The sequence below is a fragment of the Aotus nancymaae genome, unplaced genomic scaffold, assembly GCF_030222135.1.
Source record: "Aotus nancymaae isolate 86718 unplaced genomic scaffold, 86718_ANA_hifiasm-v0.15.2.pri h1tg000002l, whole genome shotgun sequence".
Lineage (NCBI taxonomy): Eukaryota > Metazoa > Chordata > Mammalia > Primates > Aotidae > Aotus > Aotus nancymaae.
Window position 1 is genome coordinate 53,278,521 of NW_026988413.1, and position 21,923 is coordinate 53,300,443.

The window sequence follows — 21,923 nt, forward strand, 5'->3', positions numbered from 1 at the left end:
GTAATTTCTTTGAATCTGTCTACTAGTTCACAACTCCTCTCTTCAGTTATACCAGTTTGTAATTTACACATTGTACTTTAAATTTCAATGATTATAGTTTTAGTTTCCAAGACTTAAAAAATTTTCCTTCTAATCTACCTGGTTATATCTAAGGTACTCCTTATTGTATTCATTGTTTTAGACACTGTCTTTATTTCCTTAACGTGTAAAACATGATTATTTTATATTGTGTATCTGGTAATTCCAGTATCTAAAATCTGTGGGGCAATAAATCGGTTGTTATATCTGCTGATTATCTCTTATGGTTTATTTGTATATTTAGTAATTTTAAAATTGCAAGGACATACTTTGTTGATCTTAATTGGTGAGAGCTATGTTAGAGATGCTTTCCTCTAGACAACATATGCTTGTATCTGCCTGCTACCAGGGGCCCTAGCAAGCTCTTTAATTTCTTGGTTTTGTGTTCTTTGACCATATGGAGAGTGTAAGACTGAATTCCATACTTGACGGGGGCAGGCCTATGATAAATTTCAAGGGGTCATCATTATTATTATTTTTCCATCTAGAGCTAGTGTGGAGATGGTGTTCTTGATAGAATTCTTTTGCTAGCATGAGGAATTTTCCTATTGCTTAGGATGTAGCCATCTTCAAGTGTCCTGATTTAGGATGTGAATGTCAAATTTAACTCACCTACTTCCAGTGGCCCAAGGCTTAATCTTCCATTCCCTACTTTGTTATACAGATTACCTTCAGGCAAGCCCAGTTTTTGCTTTTGCTTACGGTTCACACTCAGTTTTCAGCTCACTCCACTTCTTTTTTGAAATGCTTTTGGAATTTCTCTTACTTTCCTGCAATCCAAGCTGTATGTTAAAAATAAATTTATTGTAATTTATCTAAGATTTAACGGTATGGTATAAGAAAGGCCTTTTAGAGACTGAACTCAATGGCTCACGCCTGTAATCCCAGCACTTTGGGAGGCCAAGGTGGGTGGATCACAAGGTCAGGAGTTTGAGACCAGCCTGGCCAACATGGTGAAACCCCATCTCTACTAAAAATACAAAATTTACCTGGGTATGGTGGTGTGGAGATTGCAGTGAGCCGAGATTGCACCACTGCACTCCAGCCTGTGCCACAGAGCAAGACTCTTAATCAAAAATCAAAAAAAAAAAAAAAAAAGGCTTTTTAGAGGGTCTAGTTGGTACTGCTAGATGCAGAAACCAAAAGTAATCTTTTAGAAATGTGAAATAGTTTACATCACTCTTTTGCTTAAGATCCTTCAGTGGCTTTTTCTCACACTTAAAACGTACAAACTATCCTGGCCTACAAAGCCCAGAGCTGTCCTGGCTTAGCCCGCGAGGCTCCCCACCCTGCCACCTTGCTCTTCCCTGGCTGGCATGCCTTCTGCTTTTTTCACATTTGGCTTCTAAACATTCAGGTCTCACTCTAAATGCCACCTTTTCGTAGAGGCCTCACCTGACTCCCCTCTCCGTTTCTCTATCAATCACCCTGTTTTAATTCTCTTTAGGGCACCTATTATTAGCTGACATTTTCCTGTCTATTGTGTGTCTTCCCTACTAGAACATAAGACTATGAAAGGAAAGCAGAGACCTTTTTTGTGTGATTCACCAGCTCTTGGTGCATAGTAGAAATTCAATACATATTTGTTGAATAATGAGAGCTGAGTGTTGACTACCTATTCCCTTGAGACAGGACCTAGGTTCTTCAGAGTTCCACAGTTCCCACTACTTCCTTTTAAAAAATTATTTTATTATTTTTTAAAAATATTATTTTTTATTTTCAGAGAAGGGATCTCACTATATTGCCTAGGTTGGTCTCAAACTCCTGGACTCAAGTGATTCATCTGCCTTGGCCTCCCAAAGTGCTGGGGTTACAGGCCACTGTGCCAGGCCAGTTCCTACTACTTCCTATCATCTCCCAAGTTGAGCTTGCTTTGTGAATTTATTGGCCCTTGTATGCATTTGAATTTTCAATCCCTGCTCACAAATGTCACTCTAATAGTCTTCAGCATCTTCAGAGCAGAGACTTTGTTTTATGTTTCTTTTTTCCCTTCAGTGTCTTGCATATGATAGGAGGGGAAGGAATGAACATTCACTGAATATCCCCTACCTGTCAAGCACAACCACACTACAGTTTAATTTATGTCCTTACAACTATGCTATGGAGCTGAATAATATTATTTATATCTATTTTACAAATGAAGACACTGAGGCTTAGAGTTGTTTAGCGTCATATAGTAAACCAAGGATCAGAGATCAAGACCTACTCAGACAACATATACCTAGTATGAAGTATTGTAAAAGGGTTGCTCATGTGTGAGGAATGGCTGGCTGTTTTCAATTTGCAAAGGGGAGATTGGGCAAATGGATATTGCAGGTCAAGTTTTACTTCAGCAGTCCAGCTATTTATTTAGTTATCAATTTTATTCCACTGAGTGTATATCCCTATATTTGGCTAGATGAGACTTTGGAGATTTTAACCATGCCTTCTACATGAAAGTCTTGCTGCTGACAGATATTATGGAATCCAAGAGCAGGGAGATTTTCTGAGATAGTTACTTCAATCCAACCATCAGCTGTCACCGGATCACTGGACAAAGACAGAAACTGAATGCACAGAAGATGTACCACACCACCAAAAGTTCTTTTAAGTAACAAAATCTTATTTTTATTTTTTACGGAAATTCAGATATTCCAACAAATTTCTTTACATTATCTGGACCTTAAAAAAATTACACACAACTTTTAGACGCAATACAACAGAACAGAATGAGAAAGGGAGTCACTTTTTTTTGTTTTTTAAAAAGATAAAAACCTACTTCTTAGACTTAATTAACATTTAGTGATTTACATGTGTATTACCTATATACAAATGGTACATCGTCAATGACCCATCTTCAGAGCACTGTCATATGCTAAATTACACTTAGGTTTTATGGCAAAAACTTTTTTAAAACATTTGCATGTGGATAGGAAGTACTTTCTTAGTTTTGTTAACACCACTGTTAGTGACGTAGGACTCCCGATGGAATCTGTAGTTTGCATGGATGAAGGAAAGCCAATGCCTTCTGTCTTTATTGTAGATAAGGTAGACAGGTACCTCCCTTCAAATAAAATACGAATTCTTGAAAAGTTGTGTGTAATTAAATTTAGTAAGTAGGGTGTTACGGATACAGTAGGGAGCTAATACTTAAAGCAACAAATGATCCTCAGAATGACTAATACTTTAGTTGGAGATACTAAGTATGCCCCTAATTTGGTTCCTCAGAAAAGCCACATCTCTGTGAATTGGATTTTACTCCTTTGAGCATATCTGTAATATGCTTTTAGCCATTTGAAACATAATGCCATTTATGGTGAAAAGATGGCTTGCACCAGAAACATTTGGCTAAAATAGGAATGTGGTCCTAACAGAGAGAGGGTAAGAGAAGTGAACCCTGATCTGTATCACTTCTTGTGTTATCCTCCATCTGATGTTCTAGTGATAGATACTAATTTGTTCTTAATTTTGAATATATGAATAAAAGCATTCTACACGTCGATGTTTGCTGCTCAGGTATAGAACATGGTTTGGCTTCCACTAAGTACCCTTGCATGTACATGTTAGCTTGTGTTCATTCTCAGGCAGTGGGCTATTTCAATGTCAAATATTTCTCTGTTGTTGGATATCGGCAGGATATGTGGTGAGGCTGATGGTGGGGGAAGCCTGGGAGCAAATGATTGTTGAAGTCAACTGGTTAGTTGTTAACTACTTCCAGATGTCAGCCAACTAAAGTGAATCTGAGCATTTTTGAAACTAACATTAGTAAACAAAAAGATAACTTATTCCTACTGAGTTTTTTTCAACCTGTATAAGTATATAGTCATTTATTTCTAAGGCTATTAAATTATTATTTATTTTGTTAGTACCACTATTATTTAGAAATATGTTTAATGGAATGATTATAAAAAAATAAAAATGAGTGCCCATCGGTAAGGGAAATAGAAGATATGGATTTCTGGTAACATGTATGGCAAAGAAATAGGAAAAAAATAGAAGATATTTTAGATACTTATTTATAAAGTATTTTAAATTCCTATGCATATACTAGGGAGAATTAGAAAAAAAGTATTTATTTGATAGTAGCCTATAATATTACACATGAGCATCCAAGGTGAAAATGGACTTTCTATATTTTTCAGAGTTCCTTAATGCTGTTTCCTGAAAGATAGGGAAATCTATGTCGCTTGGGAACCTATGATGTAAAGATGTACTTCCTGTAATATGCAGCTTGATGGAGTAATAGTATATGGCATAAAAATTTTCTCATAATAACTTGTATGGACAGATTAAACAGAACACAGACTTGGTAAAAAGTTTGAAGCGTTGTCTCTTAATAACTGAGTGGTTGTAACTAAGTATACGGTGAAGTAAATGAATGGTAGAGATGAAGAACCAAAGGTCACGGCTCCTACAAAAACATTCAGACGCATTTTCTAAGATGCTTCCTCAGTAAATGATGCTTGATCAGCCTCTTGGTTATTGAGACAGGAATAATTTAGAACTAACCGCCTTTTTAAAAATTCTGTTGAAAGGTTAAAGCTTTTTGTTTTCAGTTTGATTTAAAAAGGACAGTTTACAAACCTCAGTACATATGTATTTTACATGTTAACGCTAGAGCATTTATATTCTTCTTCCTTATTTCCTGAACATGATTTTTCATGAACATTTTCTGATCTCATCCAGTGACAGTTTCCAATGAGCTGGTGTTTAATCCATAATCACATCTCTTTCCAGAAAATCACTCCCATCTCTGCTGATCTAGATTAGAAGGTGCGTTGACAAGTGAATGTTCCATTCTTGTTCATATTCATCTCTATAGTCTGATCTCTCTCGAGCGTATTCCTTCTTGATGTTGATGTACAAAAGCTGTTATTCGATTTGTTTAGCTGTTGTTCGATTTGTTTTGTGCTCATTCTAGAGAATATTGGCTTAGCAGAACTGCAGAAATGGGAGGGAAGAGAGAGAAAAGGGGTGGAGAGGGGGAGAGAAAAAATGCATCATTTTCTGTCTGCAAGATTTTTGTGCATAATATTTGTCATGGAAAAATTACACCAATGAATGGTTCAAATGCACTTTGCATTTGTTACCAAATAATACTGAAAAGTTTGAGATTTCTGTCCCATTCAACCCACAGCACAGTCTTCCCAGCCAGAAGAACATGCATGTTCCCTCCATCTGGGTCAAGATTACAGGCTGCTTTGAAGGAGCAAGGAAGAGTGTAGACCATTCCCAAGCATCAGTGACTTTTCTGCTTAGCATGGAAAAATGTGTCACTTGAATGTTTTCCTTTTCTTTCCAAGTTTTATTTATTTTGAACTCAACATTATAGCAGCTACAAAATTATTATAGATGAATCACCCACAATCCAATCACTTTGACAAAACTGTTTCCTTCCTATATTTCTTTCCATTCCTTATCTAAATGTGCAATTATTTTATACGATTGTAATTACAGTATAGATGACACTTTAAACATTTTCCCATTACATTAAGGACAATTTTCTACATTTCTACTCTCCATATCATCGGCATAAGCTTCTTTTCTTTACTTATTTACTTAATTTATAATAAAGAGACAGGGTTTCATCATATTGCCTAGGCTGATCTCAAACTCCTGAGCTGAAGTGATCCACCTTCCTCAGCCTCCCAGAGTGTTAGGATTACAGGTGTGAGCCACCGTGCCCTGCCATCAGCATGAATTTCCAATGGCTGCATGATACTCTGTTTCATTCTCATTCCTCTCTACTCTATGCTCAATATTTCATTCTCAACTCTTTCACTATTGTCAGACATATAGGTAGGTTTCTGATTTATTATTATAAATATGAATATCTTTCATATAAAGATCTGTTTGTTTTTAAAAATGTTTCTTGGCTGGGTACTATGGCTCACACATGTAATTCCGGCACTTTGGGAGGCTGAGGCAGGAGGATCTCTTGAGCTCAGGAGTTTGAAATCAGCTTGTAGTCATGATAGCAAAATCTCATCTCTACAAAACGAGTGTGGTGGTGTGCCTGTAGTCCCAGCTACTCGGGGCTGATATGGGAGGATTGCTTGAGCCTGGGAGGTCAAGGTTGTGGTAAGCCAAGATTGCGTCGCTGCACTCCAGACTGGGTGACAGAGTAAGACCCCCGTCACAAAACTTTTTTATTTATTTTGGATGAATTCTCAGGGGATAATTACTCTTCCTTTTCTCCAACAGATTAGGGACTGATCCTCTATCAACACAGCTAGATCGCAAACAGTGTGATTAACCCTACGCTTTGAATGATTTTCATAGACTTTGTTACTGTGAACCAGGGCTTAAGAGTATCTTACATATTGGGAAATTGGGTAAATACACTTAGCTGATCATGGTGTGGCATATTTAGGCCAAAAGGAAACAAACAGCCTGTTAGGTTTTGCATCACAGAGCACTTTGTTTTTTATTTATTTGTTTATATTTATTTTTGAGATGGAGTCTTGCTCTGTCACCCAGGCCAGAGTGCAGTGGCGAAATCTTGGCTCATTGCAACCTCTGCCTCCCAGGTTCAAGTGATTTTCCTGCCTCAGCCTCCAGAGTAGCTGGGCTTACAGGTATGTGCCACTACACTTGGCTGATTTTTGTGTTTTCAGTAGAGACAGGGTTCTACCATATTGGCGAGGCTGGTCTCAAACTCCTGACCTCAGGTGATCTACCCGCCTTGGCCTCCTGAAGTGTTGGGATTACAGGCCTGAGCCATGGCAGGCTGAGGTTTTGTATCACAGAGCACTTTAAAACACAAGATAAGATAAAGTTTCTGAATGTGTGCTAGAGAATCCTGAATCATTCTGTTGTTTTTAGTCTGTTCCCCCTTGTTTTTCAACATATTTAAAAAGATCATATGCACATTATGATCTTAATGAACTTCTCTCAGCAAGAGAAGTCATGGTTACTTTAATGTACCTGGACTACACAGAGGATAATTGAAATATGATCATGTAATAGTGATGATTAGTCTATAATGATTCTCTGAGATTGAGTCATGCTGGCAGAAGCCCTACGGAAAGGAATACTTTCTTTAGATATTATTAAAAGCAACACAATCAGCCACTGTGGAAAGCAGTTTGGAAATTTCTCCAAGAACTTAAAATAGAACTACCATTCAACCTAGCAATCCCATTAGTGGGTATATGCCCAAAGGAAAACAAATCCTTCTACCAAAAAGACACATGCACTCATATGTTCATTGCAGCACTATTAACAATAGCAAAGAATGGGATCAGCCTCGGTGCCCGTCAGTGGTGGACTGGATAAAGAAAGCGTGGTACATACACACCATGGAGTACTATGTGGCCATAAAAAATTGGGCCACCGTGCCCAAGTGAGTACCTAGGGTATAAAATTTAAGGAACTCACATGCAAATGTAAGATGAGCAATTCTTTATTTTATTTTATTACCATTTTTTTTTTTTTTTGAGGCGGCATCTCTCTCTTGTTGCCCAGGCTGGAGTGCAGTGGTGCAATCTCGGCTCACCACAACCTCCACCTCCCAGGTTCAAACGATTCTCCTGCCTCAGCCTCCCAAGTAGCTGGGATCACAGGCATACGCCACAATGGCCAGCTAATTTTTTGTATTTTTAGTAGAGATGAGGTTTCTCCATGTTGGTCAGGCTGGTCTCAAATTCCTGAACTCAGGCGATCTGCTTGCCTTGGCCTCTCAAAGTGCTGGGATTACAGGCATGAGCCACTGCACCTGGGTGGTGAGTGCTTCTTTAAAATTTGCAGGGCCAGTCACTGTGGCTCATGCTTGTAATCCCAGCACTTTGGGAGACCAAGATGGGAAGATCGCTTGACCCAGGAGTTCAAGACCAGCCTGGGCAATATAGAGAGATGCTGTTTCTACAAAAAATAAAAAAAAAATTAGCCAGGTGTGATGGTGCACACCGGTGGTTCTAGCTACTTGGGAAGTTTAGGTGGGAGGATCATTTGAGCCCAGGGGGTCGAGGCTGCAGTGAGCCATGAACACACCACTACGCTCCAGACTGGGTGACAGAGTGAGACCCTGTCTCAAACAAACAAATAAAAAAGCTTGCACCCTAGGTACCTAGCCTCACCCTAATCCCGGCCTTGCCCATGAGTGCACACTGCTCATCAGGCCCGCTGGGAATGTTTGCTTGGATTGGAGTTACTTAGACATTGCTGCCAGAGCATTTTTTTCCTTCCTACTGCATACCACCACCATGCAACAGAAACCCCAGGGCATGCAGAAGTTCTGCAGACTTAGGCTGATTAACAATAACCAGCGGTGATCCGAACACAACCACTCCCTGCAGAATATCAGGAAAACACTTTGTTGGGGGAGTAAAATTACAATGCTACTACAACTACTTAGATAGCATGCACAATGAAGAGTTTTCCACCTGAAGACTCGGCAAGGGCTAGCTCTTAAAACAGATTTGTGAAGAGAGTAAGTGGAAGGAAATAAAAGTCAGAAATTTCCTCTCTGGATGTGGCCATCACTCCTTCAGTCTAAGACCGTGAGACAGCAGGACAATTTGCAGAATTTGGTGAAAGCATCACTGTGGTGTAATTGCCACCTTGTGGAACATTCCACTCTTTAAAAAACTTTGCTAACATTTCCCATGCACCGTGGATGTTGCCTATCAGGGGAGGTAATTTAAAAGATGTCACATTCTCCCAGGTTTGTACAGAGCAGGAATGAATAAATAAGACATTCAATGCTGCTCTGGATCTTTGTTCAGTCAATTTTGTCCTTGTAACATGTCATGGGTTCGGAGTTGCCCATGTTCCATTTCCAAAGGGCTCTTTGCAAATCCTTTTCAAAGCTGTCATTTGAATCACTGCTCATGAGCGCAGCATTTATAATGGCCGCATTGTCCAGGCTGTCTAAATGCTACTTGGCTGAATTTTCTATGTGTTTACAGATGTTGAAATGTCTCCTGTGGTTGGTTTCTGCTCATTGTACCTATCTGACCTTTTTAGTCAGGGTCTGGAGCCCTCACGGTCAGGACAGCTGGGGAGCAGGCACTGAGCAAGAAAAATGTTTGGTGGGAGCAGTCAGGCTTTGGGCAGAGTGGCTAGCTGAATCTTCGTTGTAAAAACGACTAAAGGAGGAGTTCCAGGCCATTTTTTCTCATTGGCTGAACAAGCTTTGCCATTTTCTCCAACTCTATTGTTTCAAACTGCACCTACTTCTAGCAGGGACTTGTGATATCCTTCATCTCTGAGACGTGGAGTGCAGTCTCTCAGAAAGAATACCTCATCCTCAGTGTCCTCAGGTACTCTCTACATGATGGGCCCCACAGTGGGTGTGGCAGGTTAAAGATGACTGTAGATTCTTTGACATTCCTCCACGGAGAGGTGGGGTCTATGCTCCCTTTCCCTTGAATCTGGGCTTTAAGAGTCCTGGCACTTTCCTTCCTTCTGGTAAAAAACACCAAACCTAACACTTATCATCTTAGCCATTTTTAAGTGTATACTTCAATAGTGTTAAATGTATTCACATTGTTGTAAAATAGATCTCCAGAACTTTTTCATTTTGCAAAACTAAAATGCTTTACCCATTGAACAACTTCCCACTCCCCTCCTTTTTTTGAGACAGAGTCTAGCTTTGTCACCCAGGCTGGAGTGCAGTGTTGCAATCCTATCTCAGATTACTCCAACCTCTGCCTTCTGGGCTCAAGCAATCAGATCTGTGCTGAACCTAAATGCACGTTCACACATACTTTTGGGCTGAATTTTAAGGTGTAAGACCAACTTTGGTTGTTAACTGATCAAAATTAATTTTATATATTATTATAGCTTTGTAGACTGATTTGTTGTTTTGTAATTGGCCAGTGGACTGGTGAAGACTTGGGTCTTTACTTGTATGCCACCCTTCTACCCATCAATCCACACTCTCTGACCCTGTACTGCAAATGATGCCAGAAGACAGCTGGACAGGAAGCTACACCCCAGTCACCAGCCCAAGATAGATTCTCTAATACCTTCTTATGCTAACCGAAAGGGCAACACTAGCATAATACTTTCTTCTGAGACTTATAATTTAGTTTGCAGCTAAATTATTAGTGACTCACAGCCAAGCTTTCTCAACAGGCTATGCATGTGACTATGTCTGTTTGGTGGCATCTATAGTGTCACCGACATGTGCTGAGGTAGGAGTCAGGGACTGGGGAGAAAGAAAAGAAAGACAAAGTGTGTAATCTTTGACTCTTTCAGGACCAGTGACTGGGTTTTTGAACGGAAAGCAAGATGCTAAGTAGAAATAACTTCCAAAGACTCAGTCATAGCTCATTTTGATTTCTTTCTAGCATATTACCATTTATTTGCTTCGTAGTGCTACTTATGATCTGTAATTACCTCATGTATCTTTGTTTTCTCTTCTCCCGCACCAGAATGTGAGTTGCGTGCCATCAAAACCTCCTCTGTATTGCTCACTATTGCACCCCCAGCACCTAGCTAAGTGCCTGATCTATGTAAGGTGATCATTTAACCTTTGCTGAACAAATGGAAGAGATGTGAAATAAGAGAGTATCTTTAGCCGGGTATGGTGGCTCACATCTGTAATCCCAGCACTTTGGGAGGCTGAAGTGGGTGGATCACTTGAGGCTAGGAGTTCGAGACCAGCCTGGGCAACATGGTAAAACCTCATCTCTAAGAAAAATATAAAAATTAGCCAGGTGTGGTCGTGCACACCTGTAATCCCAGCCACTTGAGAGGCTGAGGCAGGAGAATCGCTTGAACCCAGGAGGTGGAGGTTGCAGTGAGCTGAGATTGTTCTGCTGCATTCCAGCCTCGGAAACAGAGTGAGATTCTGTCTCAAAAACAAACAAACAAAATGATGAAGCATGGGAATCTATGAAAAACCTACCAAATCTCAAGTGACTGGTAGAGATACTAAGTGACCTGCAATCTCAATGTGGACTTTCGGGGCTTTTGCATTTTTTTCACCTCCATTAAGGAGTGGGGCAGAGGGAGGAGAGGTGGGAAAGGGCTTTTTCATCCTAAGCCCACAGATGGAAGAGATTTCATCACTTAGTTGCAATAATAATTTTTTTCCAGTATGAATATGTAGAGAGGAATCTAGGAAATGGGTAAAGAAGGTACCATTTGCAGTAGTCCTTGGACTTTTTATTTCCTTTCTTCTAGATTTTTCTTCTTTTTTAAAAAAATTATTTTATTTTATTTTATTTTTTTGAGAGAAGGTCTCACTCTGTCACCCAGGCTGGACCGCAGTGGTGCAATCACCGCTCACTGCAGAGTTGACCCAGGCTCATGTGATCCTTCCATCTCAGCCTCCCGAGTAGCTGTGATTACAGGCGGGCGCCACCGCACCTGGCTACTTTTTGTATTTTTTGTAGAGATGGGGTTTTACCATGTTGCCCAGTCTGATCTTGAACTCTGGGCTCTAGCAATCTGCCTGCCTTGGCCTCCCAAAGTGCTGGGATTACAGGCATGAGTCACTGCTCACAGTCAGGTTCTTCTTTTTATGACCTTTATATCTTCTGCCTTAACCTTTATATTTTGTGCCTCTCTCTGTCTCTCTTTTTCTCTCTGTCTCCTCCATCTCCCTTTGGATCTAACATACCAATTTCAACACAGGAGAGATGGAGAGGATAGTTACTAAAATTGTTCTTCTAGCTACTCATGCAGATCTTTGCTGAGAAGGGGCAGAAAATGGCCTAAGATCCAGCCCTTGATAATTCTATGCTATTTCTGAATGCAGTGGACAATTAGACTGTGACACAAGGCACAATACTTTCTCATGTGTTTTTTTCTTTGGAAAGTAAATATTTCACAAGAACAGATTTCAATTAATTCATGAACATCTCTTTCTCTTCTTCTTCCACTCCTCCCCCTTAAGGAACATTGTGAAATATGGTAAAAGCAAGAAAACAGGCACAATTACTTCATAGGCCTTACTCAAGCACATTGAAAATAGAACGTTGCTGCTGATTTATAAATCCTAATAATATTCGCTGTCCAGTTTTGGCATGAAACCATGCCATATTTTACATAGGTTGAAAGGCTTTTGCTACTGAAGCCCAAAAGACAGGTCCACGGCAGCAGGGTGAGAGTATAGCATCCTTGACTCTTAGTGCATTTGACAAGAACTAATATATTGGTGGCCAGTCGTGGCGACTCATGCCTGTAATCCCAGCACTTTAGGAGGGCGAGGTGGGTGGATCACCTGAGGTCAGGAGTTTGAGACCACCTGGCCAACATGGTGAAACCCTGTCTCGAATAAAAAAATACAAAAATTAGCCAGGTATGGTGACCAGTTCCTATAACCTCAGCTACCTGGAAGGCTGAGGCAGGAGAATCAGTTGAGCCTGGCAGGTGGAGGTTGCAGTGAGCCAAGACCCTGCCACTGCACTCCAGCCTGGGCGACGGAGCGAGACTTCATATCAAACAAACAAACAAACAAACAAAAAAGGGTGAGATTTCTTTCTGTCAGCAATCTCTTCGCAAGTTGCCTGTGATGTATATCCCATTCTGGTTTAATTCTTATTCAGTAATAAACCTTTTCTTTCTCTACTACCTTTATGGAAAGGTTTTCTGGGTTGGGAGATTTTCTTATTAATTATATTACCTGAACAATGTATATTGATATATCTGTGTTTGCGAATCTAATTGCTTTAATGCTTTATTTAATCCTCTTTTAGCATAGAATTTACAATAGAAAAGGATTGTATTTTCCTAATTTCTCAGAAAGCCCTAGAATCAATGTTGTTAATTAGCAGATTACTAACAATTACCTATAAAAACCCAACTGATGTTCCCCTTTCTTCCAACTACTCTGCGAGTGTCAGTGATGTTATGGTAAGGTACATCTCTTTAAAACTTTAAGTTCATTCTCTCCTCTAGGAAGCTGTGAGGCTTTGGTTTCTCAGCATGTGAACCTATGGTCTTAGTGAATTTTTAGCAGGCAGGGAGTTCAGGATCATGAAGTTTTACATGCCTTTATTACCACAAATTTAATAGTCCTGGTTCTAATTATCCTTATGGGTGTTTATTGTAATGAAATAAGACATTTGAGTATGATGTATGCTTCCTCTCTAGACCAAAGGGAAGCAGACTTCAGGGTCCAGAAGGCAATTTATAACCAAGATCTAATGAACACACACACATAGGCACACACACCCATGATGGCCCTGTGAGAGAAGTAACCAAGAATAAAGGCATTTAGTAGCTGTGCTACTAATACATCACCGGCTGGGTGACACTGGTTGGCCACAAATGATGTAGCAGTCATGGAGAACCAGAGACTGCTAAATAGAATTTTAGAATTTTGGGGATTTCTAAAATGCAGAAATGAACAGACTGTTCTTCAGCTTAAAATTTTTTCTCTTTTTTTGTAGACGGAGTCTCACTCTGTTGCCCAGGCTAGAGTGCAGTGGTGCAATCTTGGCTCACTGCAATCTCTGCCTCCCACGTTCAAGTGATTCTCCTGCCTCAGCCTCCCAAGTAGCTGGGACTACAGGTGTGTGCCACCACACCCAGCAAATGTTTGTATTTTTAGTAGAGAAGGGGTTTCACCATGTTGGCCAGGGTGGTCTCGAACTCCTGACCTCAAATGATCTGCCCACCTCGGCCTCCCAAAGTACTGGGATCACAGGTATGAGCCACCGTGCCTGGCCCAGCTTAAAACTTTTTAGCAGTGATACCTTCTGCTGAATATGCATGGCTGCCTGGCACAGCTCATGAGGCCTCCTGCAGCCTCCTCTCCCTGCTCCATCCCCTCCCCTGCGGTTCCCCACCTCAGACTGCGCTCCAGCCTCCTGGATGTGTTCTACCTCGGGGCCTTTGCTCACTTTGCTGAAAAGCCCTCCCTCCAGTGTTCTGACTGGTGAACACCTGTTTATGTTTCACATTTCATCTGAGGTTGCTTCCCTGGGAGGCACTTCCTGAACTGCTCTCTTATATTTTTTGGGTCTCTGTTTTGCCGCAATCATCTCTTAATGGAGCTCACCTTTTGGACAGTGAGCTCCTCAAGTGCAAGGGTCACTTCACCCATCCAGGTGGTAACCAGGCCTGACCTTGCTTAGCTTCTGAGATCAGGTGGGTATGGCTGTAGACAAGGGGCATTTCTGGGACGCCACTATGTCCCTAGCACCTGGAGGAGAGCCTGGCACATAGCTGCTGCTCAACAACCCCTGGTGTTTACTGAAAGAAGCCTTAGGCAATGCACTGAATTGTGTCTCCCAAAGTGTAAATATAGAAGCCCTAATGCCCAGTGTGACTGTATTTGGAGATAGAGTCTTTAAGAAGGCAATTAAGATAAAATGAGGCCAGGGGCAGTGCCTCACACCTGTAATCCTAGCACTTTGTGCTGAGGTGGGAGTATTGTCTGAGCTCAGGAGTTCGAGACCAGCCTGGGCAACATGGCGAAACCACATCTCTGCTAAAATACAAAAAGTAGCCAGGCATAGTGGTGTGTGGTCATAGTCCCAGCTACTCCGGAGGCTGAGGCAGTAGAATTGCTAGAACCCGGGAGATAGAGGTTGCAGTGAGCTGAGATTGCACCACTCCATTCCAGCCTGGACGACAGAGCGAGACTCCATCTCTTAAAAAAAAAAAAAAAAAAAAAAAAGATAAAATGAGATCTTAAGAGTGGGGCCCTAATGCAGTATGACTGATGTCCTTATACGAGGAAGAAATACCAGGTGCACATGGTCAGAGAAAAAGCCACGTGAGGACACAAGCCAAGGAGGGGGCCTCAGGAGAAATCAAACCTGTCACACCTTGATCTTGGATTTCCAGCCTTCAGAACGCTGAGAAAGTATATTTCTGTGTTCAAGCTTCCAGGTTGGTGGGATTTTGTTACAGCAGCCTAGCAGACGACCAGACTAAACCAGGCATCAACTTTTCCAGTGTTTTTATGTTTTTCAGCTAAGCACCCCGAAGCCCAGAGAGATGAAACAATTGCCCAGAGTCACACAGCAACTTAGCTGAAGAGCTGGGATTAGAATCCAGCTCTTGTAACTTCTCTCTTTCTACTGCTTTTCCAGTTTCTTTCCCACCCTTCCCACTGAAAAGCTTTTTGAGTGACTTTCAGAAATCCCAGTTCTGTATATGAAACAGAATTGAGCACAGCTGCTCCAGTGAAGGGCTCAGAACTCCCAGGCCTTTCTTTCTCCCCTGCCCCTTGCACCTCTACAGCGTCCTGAGGGTTGACAGAATCTAGTTTGAAAGCTACTGCTCTACCCTGCTGCCTCCTGAATGCAAAGTCACAAATCTTCCCGACTTGCCATTTCTCTCACACTGACATAAAGCATTAGAAACCTGTTGTGAAGTAGGAAAGCTAACTGGGTCAGAAGCTGATAAGATGAGCTGGCCTAGGGGATAGATGATTAGGATTTCAGAGGAGGAAAGGTCACCCAATTGACTTGACCATATCCTGGGATGATGATAATGAAGATTTCTACAGACGCAGCAGAAACATCCAGAAACCAGGTGTGTCCCAGCTCTGCTCTGGGACCCATTTCATAAATTGGCAAATATCCAGAATATACACATGGCTTATTCTGGGGTGTACTGAAATTTTACGAAAGCTACTTTGGTAACAGCTAGGTGAAGAAAATCCTATGGCTGGACTTCATTAATGCTGTGTGGTCAATGACAGAGCAGGACCTGTGTGCCTCCTTGGATCTCAATCACCTGCATATTTGAGAATATGCAGGTTCTAGGGTGCACCTGAACCTACAGAAGCAGTATTGAGATCCCAGGTGATTCTCATGTGCACTCAAGTTTAAGATTATTAGCACCTGGACTTTGGAATCAGCCAGATAAAAGTTTGGATCCTGGGTTGGCTGCTTCTTAGATGTGGCCAAGTCATTTTACTTGCTGAACTAGGTGTGATACCTATTTTACAGGGTGTTTCTGAGGAATGAGGTCAGCATTAAGGTCCTGGTCTCAAACTCCTGACCTCTTTAGGGAGAGACAGAGAGGAGATGAAATAGAGTGGAATTGAAAAAAGCAGTTTCTAAGAACTGCCTGTGAAGTTTTTCTTATTTCAACAAATAATACAATAAAAATTTTATATAGTTTCTTAGTGCTTGTTTGGACTTAAGCATTTAAAAATAACTTGAGAGTTTTATAGGTACTAAGGATGATGTGTGAGTGCTGGAAATACTTGGCCTCTGGCTGGAAGGTGGAGTGAAGGTGCCAGCAGACTGACCCTGGGAGACTGTCTTCTGTTTTATGAATGTGGTCATGCTCTGAGTCAAATGATGTCCCTGGTAAGGACATCTCCCAGAAGAGCTCAGAAATCAGCTGTGATCCTCGTTCCCTGTGAGACCCCTGACTTGGATGTTAAGGGTTCTCCATAATGATAATACCTACCTTTACTGAGAACTACTTGTTAGGCATTGTGCTAAGTGCTTTAGGTACATTATGCTGTGCAATCCTGCAAATACCCTTATATGGCAGGTGACATCATTAATGCCATTTTACCAGTGACAAAAGTAACTCACTGATTAGGACTCTGAGTAGTATCCATACCACGGTAAGGATAACAAAGAGCAAAGGCAGATTAGGTCCTGCTCTGCTGTTTATTGGGCATTTTACTTAGATATAACTCCCAGACAAATCTGAGTCTTGATATGCTCTTGCCTATTACTCTACTACTTTCTCTGCTGTGCACAGATGGAGACTGTGATCTCAATTAATAACAGGTTATGTGCTTAAAGTCCAACGAATAGCATATTTTTCTTTTTGAGACAGGGTCTCGTTCTGTCACCCAGGCTGGAGTGCAGAGGTGCGATCTTGGCTTACCGCAGCCTCCGCCTCCCAGGTTCAAGTAATTCTCCCACCTCAGCCTCCCAAGTAGCTGGGATTACAGGGGTGTGCCACCACACCAAGCTAATTTTTGTGTGTTTAGTAGAGACAGGGTTTCACCATGTTGGCCAGGCTGGTCTCAAACTCCTGGCCTCAAGCAATCCTCCTGCCTCAGCATGACAAAGTTCTGGGATTACAAGTATGAGCCACTGTGCTCAGCCTATATAGCTATTTAAAATGAGTGCATAGATCTATAATAAATGAATAATATACATACCATAATAAAAGAATAAAGCAGGATATGAAGTAGCATGATTAATGGAACCTCATTTTTGAAAATCAACTATGTTTATGTTTACATGTACATAGAAAAAATATGGAAGTATCTACACCATAATGTTAGTTGAGTTCTGAATGGTAGATTTAGGATGTTTTTGAACTCTGAAAAAAAAGATCTGATTTTTCTTTTTCTTTATTTATCCAGTGAGCTGAACATGCATCATTTTTATAACTGGGAAAAAATGTGCCACTGTTATTTTGAAAATTCAATGCCTTGGAAAGAAAACTGAGCTAAACATTCTACTGTCTTCCACGTTATTGTGGGTTTGTATTTGCTTCTTTAAGAGAGTGATTAGGAGATGCTCTGAAGACTCTCAACACATCAAAAGGATAGCCACTCCATAAACATTCCTTTTAGCACCTTCACATACACTCAGTGCACTCCTCAATATATCACTTGATGCATTCTTGTTGAATGAATGAGCATTAAAAAGAAAGTCTGTGATCAATATGCAAAGTATTACAAAAGAATACTTTCATAAGGACTAGAAGAAGTCATAACAATAGAAAAGAGTAACTTCCAATTTCTTTTTCTTTTTTGAGACAGGGTCTCGTTCTGTCACCCAGGCTGGAGTGCAACGGCGCGATCCTGGCTCACTGCAACCTTTGTCTCCCCAGTTCAAGCAATTCTCCTGCCTCAGCCACCAAGTAGCTGGGACTACAGGCACATGCCACCACGCCTGGCTAATTTTTTGTATTTTTAGAAAAGACGGGGTTTCATTGTGTTAGCCAGGATGGTCTCCATCTCCTGACCTTGTGATCTGCCCGCCTTGGCCTCCCAAAGTGCTGGGATTACAGGTGTGAGCCACCATGCCTGACCCCAATTTCTTTTTCTTAAGATTCCTGGTAGTGGGATTAATTTGTGTTGAAAGTGATTCACTGAGTCTAGTGAGATCCTAGAACAAGGTTGGGGCTGTTGTTCAAGTCACTGTAAGAGCTGCCCTCCAGACATTCCCATCAGCCTGTCTACACCATATCGCTTTATTTTTCTTGTTGCCTTTGGTGGCTGTCAGGGATAGGCGGGCTAAATAACGCTCCCGGCAGCATATACCATTTCTGCATTGTCCATCTCTTGCTCACTATAATAGGACATTCTTCTTCCACAGATAGAACAGATATCTGGTTCTTAGAAAGGTTTCCCAATCTCTGCTCAGGCCTTGATTTTATTTGTGATTCAGAGAATGGCTCTTGGCCAATGCAAGAGAATGCCAATTCAGGGACTACTGTGGTTTGAATGTCCCCTCCAAAACTCATGTTGAAATCTAATTACCACTGTAATAGTATTAAGAGTGGGACCTTTAGAAGGTGCTTAGGTCATGAAGGCTCATGAATGGATTAATGTTGTTATCAGTGGGAGTGGGCTCCCAAAAAAGGGATGAAATTTGTCCTGATTTCCTGTCTCGTGTGCCTACTTGCCCTTCCGTCATGTTATGATGTAACAAGAAGCAGCCCCTCAGTCTTGGACTTCCTAGCTTCCGGAACTGTAAGAAATACATTTCTGGGAGTCTCTCTGAATCTGCTGTGATTCTGGGGGCTGCCTCAAAAATAAAATTCAGACAAAACATTTTTTTTGGTGGTATTCTGTTACAGAAACACACAACAGGTTAAAACAGAAACCATTCAAAACAGACTCTTAATTTGGCAACTAGATATCTCTGATATGAAAGTTGGGGTGCAAGGAGGTAAAGGCACCTAGATCTGCAGAAAGGCTCAATAGATTTGTCCTCATCGCTGCAACAGTTGTGTTGTAATGGTAGAAACAGAAATTCTCTACTATGGAAGATTAAAAAAAAAAATTAAACCTTCCGTGACCACATACTCTGTGGCAGGGATGAGGTTGGGGAGCCTGGGCACCACTGGTGGGCTTCCTGGTGCTGTGGTTCTGTCTATTCTCATCAGCCTGTGGGCCAGGAAAATACTGGCAAAACCTCACAGGCTGTATCCTCTTCATAGCACCCTCCTGGGAGCCACATCGGTCCCTATTTCAGGTAAGAAAATGAATGAACGAAGCACAAAGGTGGTCCTCACTGGCCACCTGAGCCTGGCGTGTCGGCTGCAGGAGGTCTTGGAGGAACCTGGCTTCCCTGCCGTTTCTCCCATGGTCTCTGGCCTGAGAGACTTTCCTTCTTGTTAGTGGTTGATCTCAGCTCTGGGTAACGAGAACTTCACCAGGCCACTGTTCAGAATCCACGGAGCGGACTGAGCAGGACAGACAATCAGTTCTAAAGGGACAAACACACAGCCAATTTAGCTGCTTAGTTCCAGACCCTACATGTAAACAGTGAGCCAGGAGTTTTGAGGCAAGTCTACTGCTCAAGGCAGCGACGGCATTTTCCCCTGAGCTCTACAGGGCATTGTAATGCGGGGGAGGAAGGGGATGGAGGAAGGATTAAGATGCACAGGACTAGTAGGGCCTCCTGTCTGCTCTGCAGCTGTAGAGCAGGAGGAGAATCTCTTAACCACTTGCTTTTTTCTTTTTTTTGAGAGGGATCTCAGCTCATTGCAACCTCTGCCTCCCAGCTTCAAGTGATTCTCCTGCCTCAGCCTCCTGAGTAGCTGGGATTACAGGCATGCGCCACCAGGTCCAGCTACTTTTGTATTTTTAGTAGAGAAAGGGTTTCACCATGTTGGTCTGGCTGGTCTCGAACTCCTGACCTCGTGATCCGCCTGCCTCAGCCTCCCAAAGTGTTGCGATTACAGGTGTGAGCCACTGCGCCCAGCCCCAACCACTTGCTTTTTTAGAGACAAGGTCTCACTTTGTTGCCCAGGTGAGTGAAGTGGTACCATTACAGCTCACTGCAGACTTGAAATTCTGGACTCAAGGGACCCTCCTGACTCAGCCTCCTGCGCAGCTCAACTATAAGTGAGCGCCACCAAGCCTGGCTCATTTTTTATTTTTATTTTTTGTAGGGAAGAGGGTCTCACTATGTAGCCCAGGCTGGTCTCAAACTCCTGGCCTTGGCCTCCCAAACTTCTGAAATTACTGGCACAAGCCACCAAGCCTGCCAGATGCTTCCTCATCCTAAGAGCTGAATGAGAAGAAGAGAGAAGGAAAAGAGATCTCTAGGAAATATAATTAGGACTGCTCTTTAATTAAAATAAAACTGATTGGACAATGTATAATTTTGAGATGATATAATATAGCAGGCAGAGTGTAATAGCTTGAATTTGAAAATTTCGACTTCATCAAGATACATAGATTTTAAATGTTTCCATTAATTCACTGAAATTCCTCATATTTCTAAGATTTCGGTTCTCATTGAAATCTTTCCAGAGTTCTCCCTTTAAAGTTAGTTCATATAAAGATGACTTTATGGGAGAATATCCATTCTTAGAAACTGCTCTTTCGAAAAGCCAATACTTTCCTTGTTTTTGTTTTTGAGAAAGAGTCTTGCTCTGTCACCCAGGCTGGAGTGCAGTGGTGTGATCTCGGCTCACTGCAACCTCCGTCTCCTGGGTTCAAGTGATTGTCCCACCTCAGCCTCCTGAGTAGCTGGGACTACAGGCTAATGACACCATGCCTGGCTAGTTTTTGTATTTTTAGTAGAGATGGGATTTCCCCTTGTTGGCCTGGCTGGTTTTGAACTCCCGACCTCAAGTGATCCACCTGCCTCGGGCCTCCCAAAGTGCTGGGAGTACAGGCGTGAGCCACCATGCTTGGCCTGGAAAAGCCAATACTTCATTTTTGAAAAGTCAGACCATATAAATGATCTTGTAATGAAGAGTCACCCCACTTCATCCCTTCTCATTCCCAGTTTTACTCCCTGGAGACAAACTCTTCTAATAGTTTCCAGTTTTATTGCTGTAGTTACTTTAACAGTATATATACTATGTTAACATTTGCTTAATTATGAATTTATTAATTTTAGACAACATATGTTGAGTCTCCTCTAGAAAAGTGAAGATTCACCTCTGTTCCTTCTCACTTTTCTCTCCCAATCTTGATTTTAAATAATGCCTTTATGAGTTTAAATAACAGGTATACTTTTACTTCTTTTACTTCTCTTTCTGTCTTTGGTCAGATTCAACATCATGTAACTGCTCTTTTCTTTCCACCTTTCTAACTGCTGACTTTCTGATGAAAGCTTGACTTTTAAAAAATCAGTATGGGGATTTTCAGTGGATTCATTAATGGAAACAATTTGGATAGAAATCTCCCTTCTTCCTTCTCCTGGAAAACTTAGACTTATCCCAAATATCCAAGTAGTTCAAGATTTCTGCCTTCTACACCCTACACATGATTGTCCATGCATTGTTGACACATGTGGCAGTGACTCCACTGTGGAGGTATAATGTATCTACTTACAAGGAAATTTTCCTCACTGACATTCTGCATGCTTCAAGGACAAGAGCCAGGCATTACATCTCTGAATCTCCACGACCTAGCAGAATGCCTGGCACATAGTAGGACTTCAAGATCTCTTTGCTGTGGAATGTGTGTATATCTGTATTATCTATCTCTTTTTAAAACACAGGGTCTCTGTCACCCTGGCAGGAGTGCAGTGGCATGATCACAGCTCACTGCAACCTCCAACTCCTGGGTTCAAGCAACCCTTCTGCCTTAGTCTCCTGGGTAGCTGGAGCTACAGACATGTGCCACCACACCTGGCAATTAAAATTTTTTTTTTTTTGTAGAGGTGGGGTCTTGCTATATTGTCCAGACTGGTTTTAAACTCCTGGACTCAAGTGATCCTCCAGCCTTGGCCTCCTGAAGCACCGGGATTACAAGTGTAAGCCAGCATGCCTGGCCTCTATGATATATA

At 41.6% G+C, this 21,923-nt stretch overlaps 1 protein-coding gene across 3 annotated transcripts in view; it reads right to left on the reverse strand.

Moving 5' to 3' along the window:
- Window positions 1-2,659: 2,659 nt before the first annotated feature.
- Window positions 2,660-21,923, reverse strand: part of LHFPL3 (LHFPL tetraspan subfamily member 3) — a 538,720-nt gene continuing 519,456 nt past the window's right edge. For 2 of the 3 annotated variants that reach the window (XM_012456382.2, XM_012456386.2), the window contains one exon: window positions 2,660-4,998. In XM_012456382.2, coding sequence (XP_012311805.1) covers window positions 4,970-4,998 — 29 coding nt within the window. In that variant the 3' untranslated portion in view covers window positions 2,660-4,969. The remainder of the gene's footprint in view (window positions 4,999-21,923) is intronic. The other variant, XM_012456395.3, reaches the window with a different exon arrangement.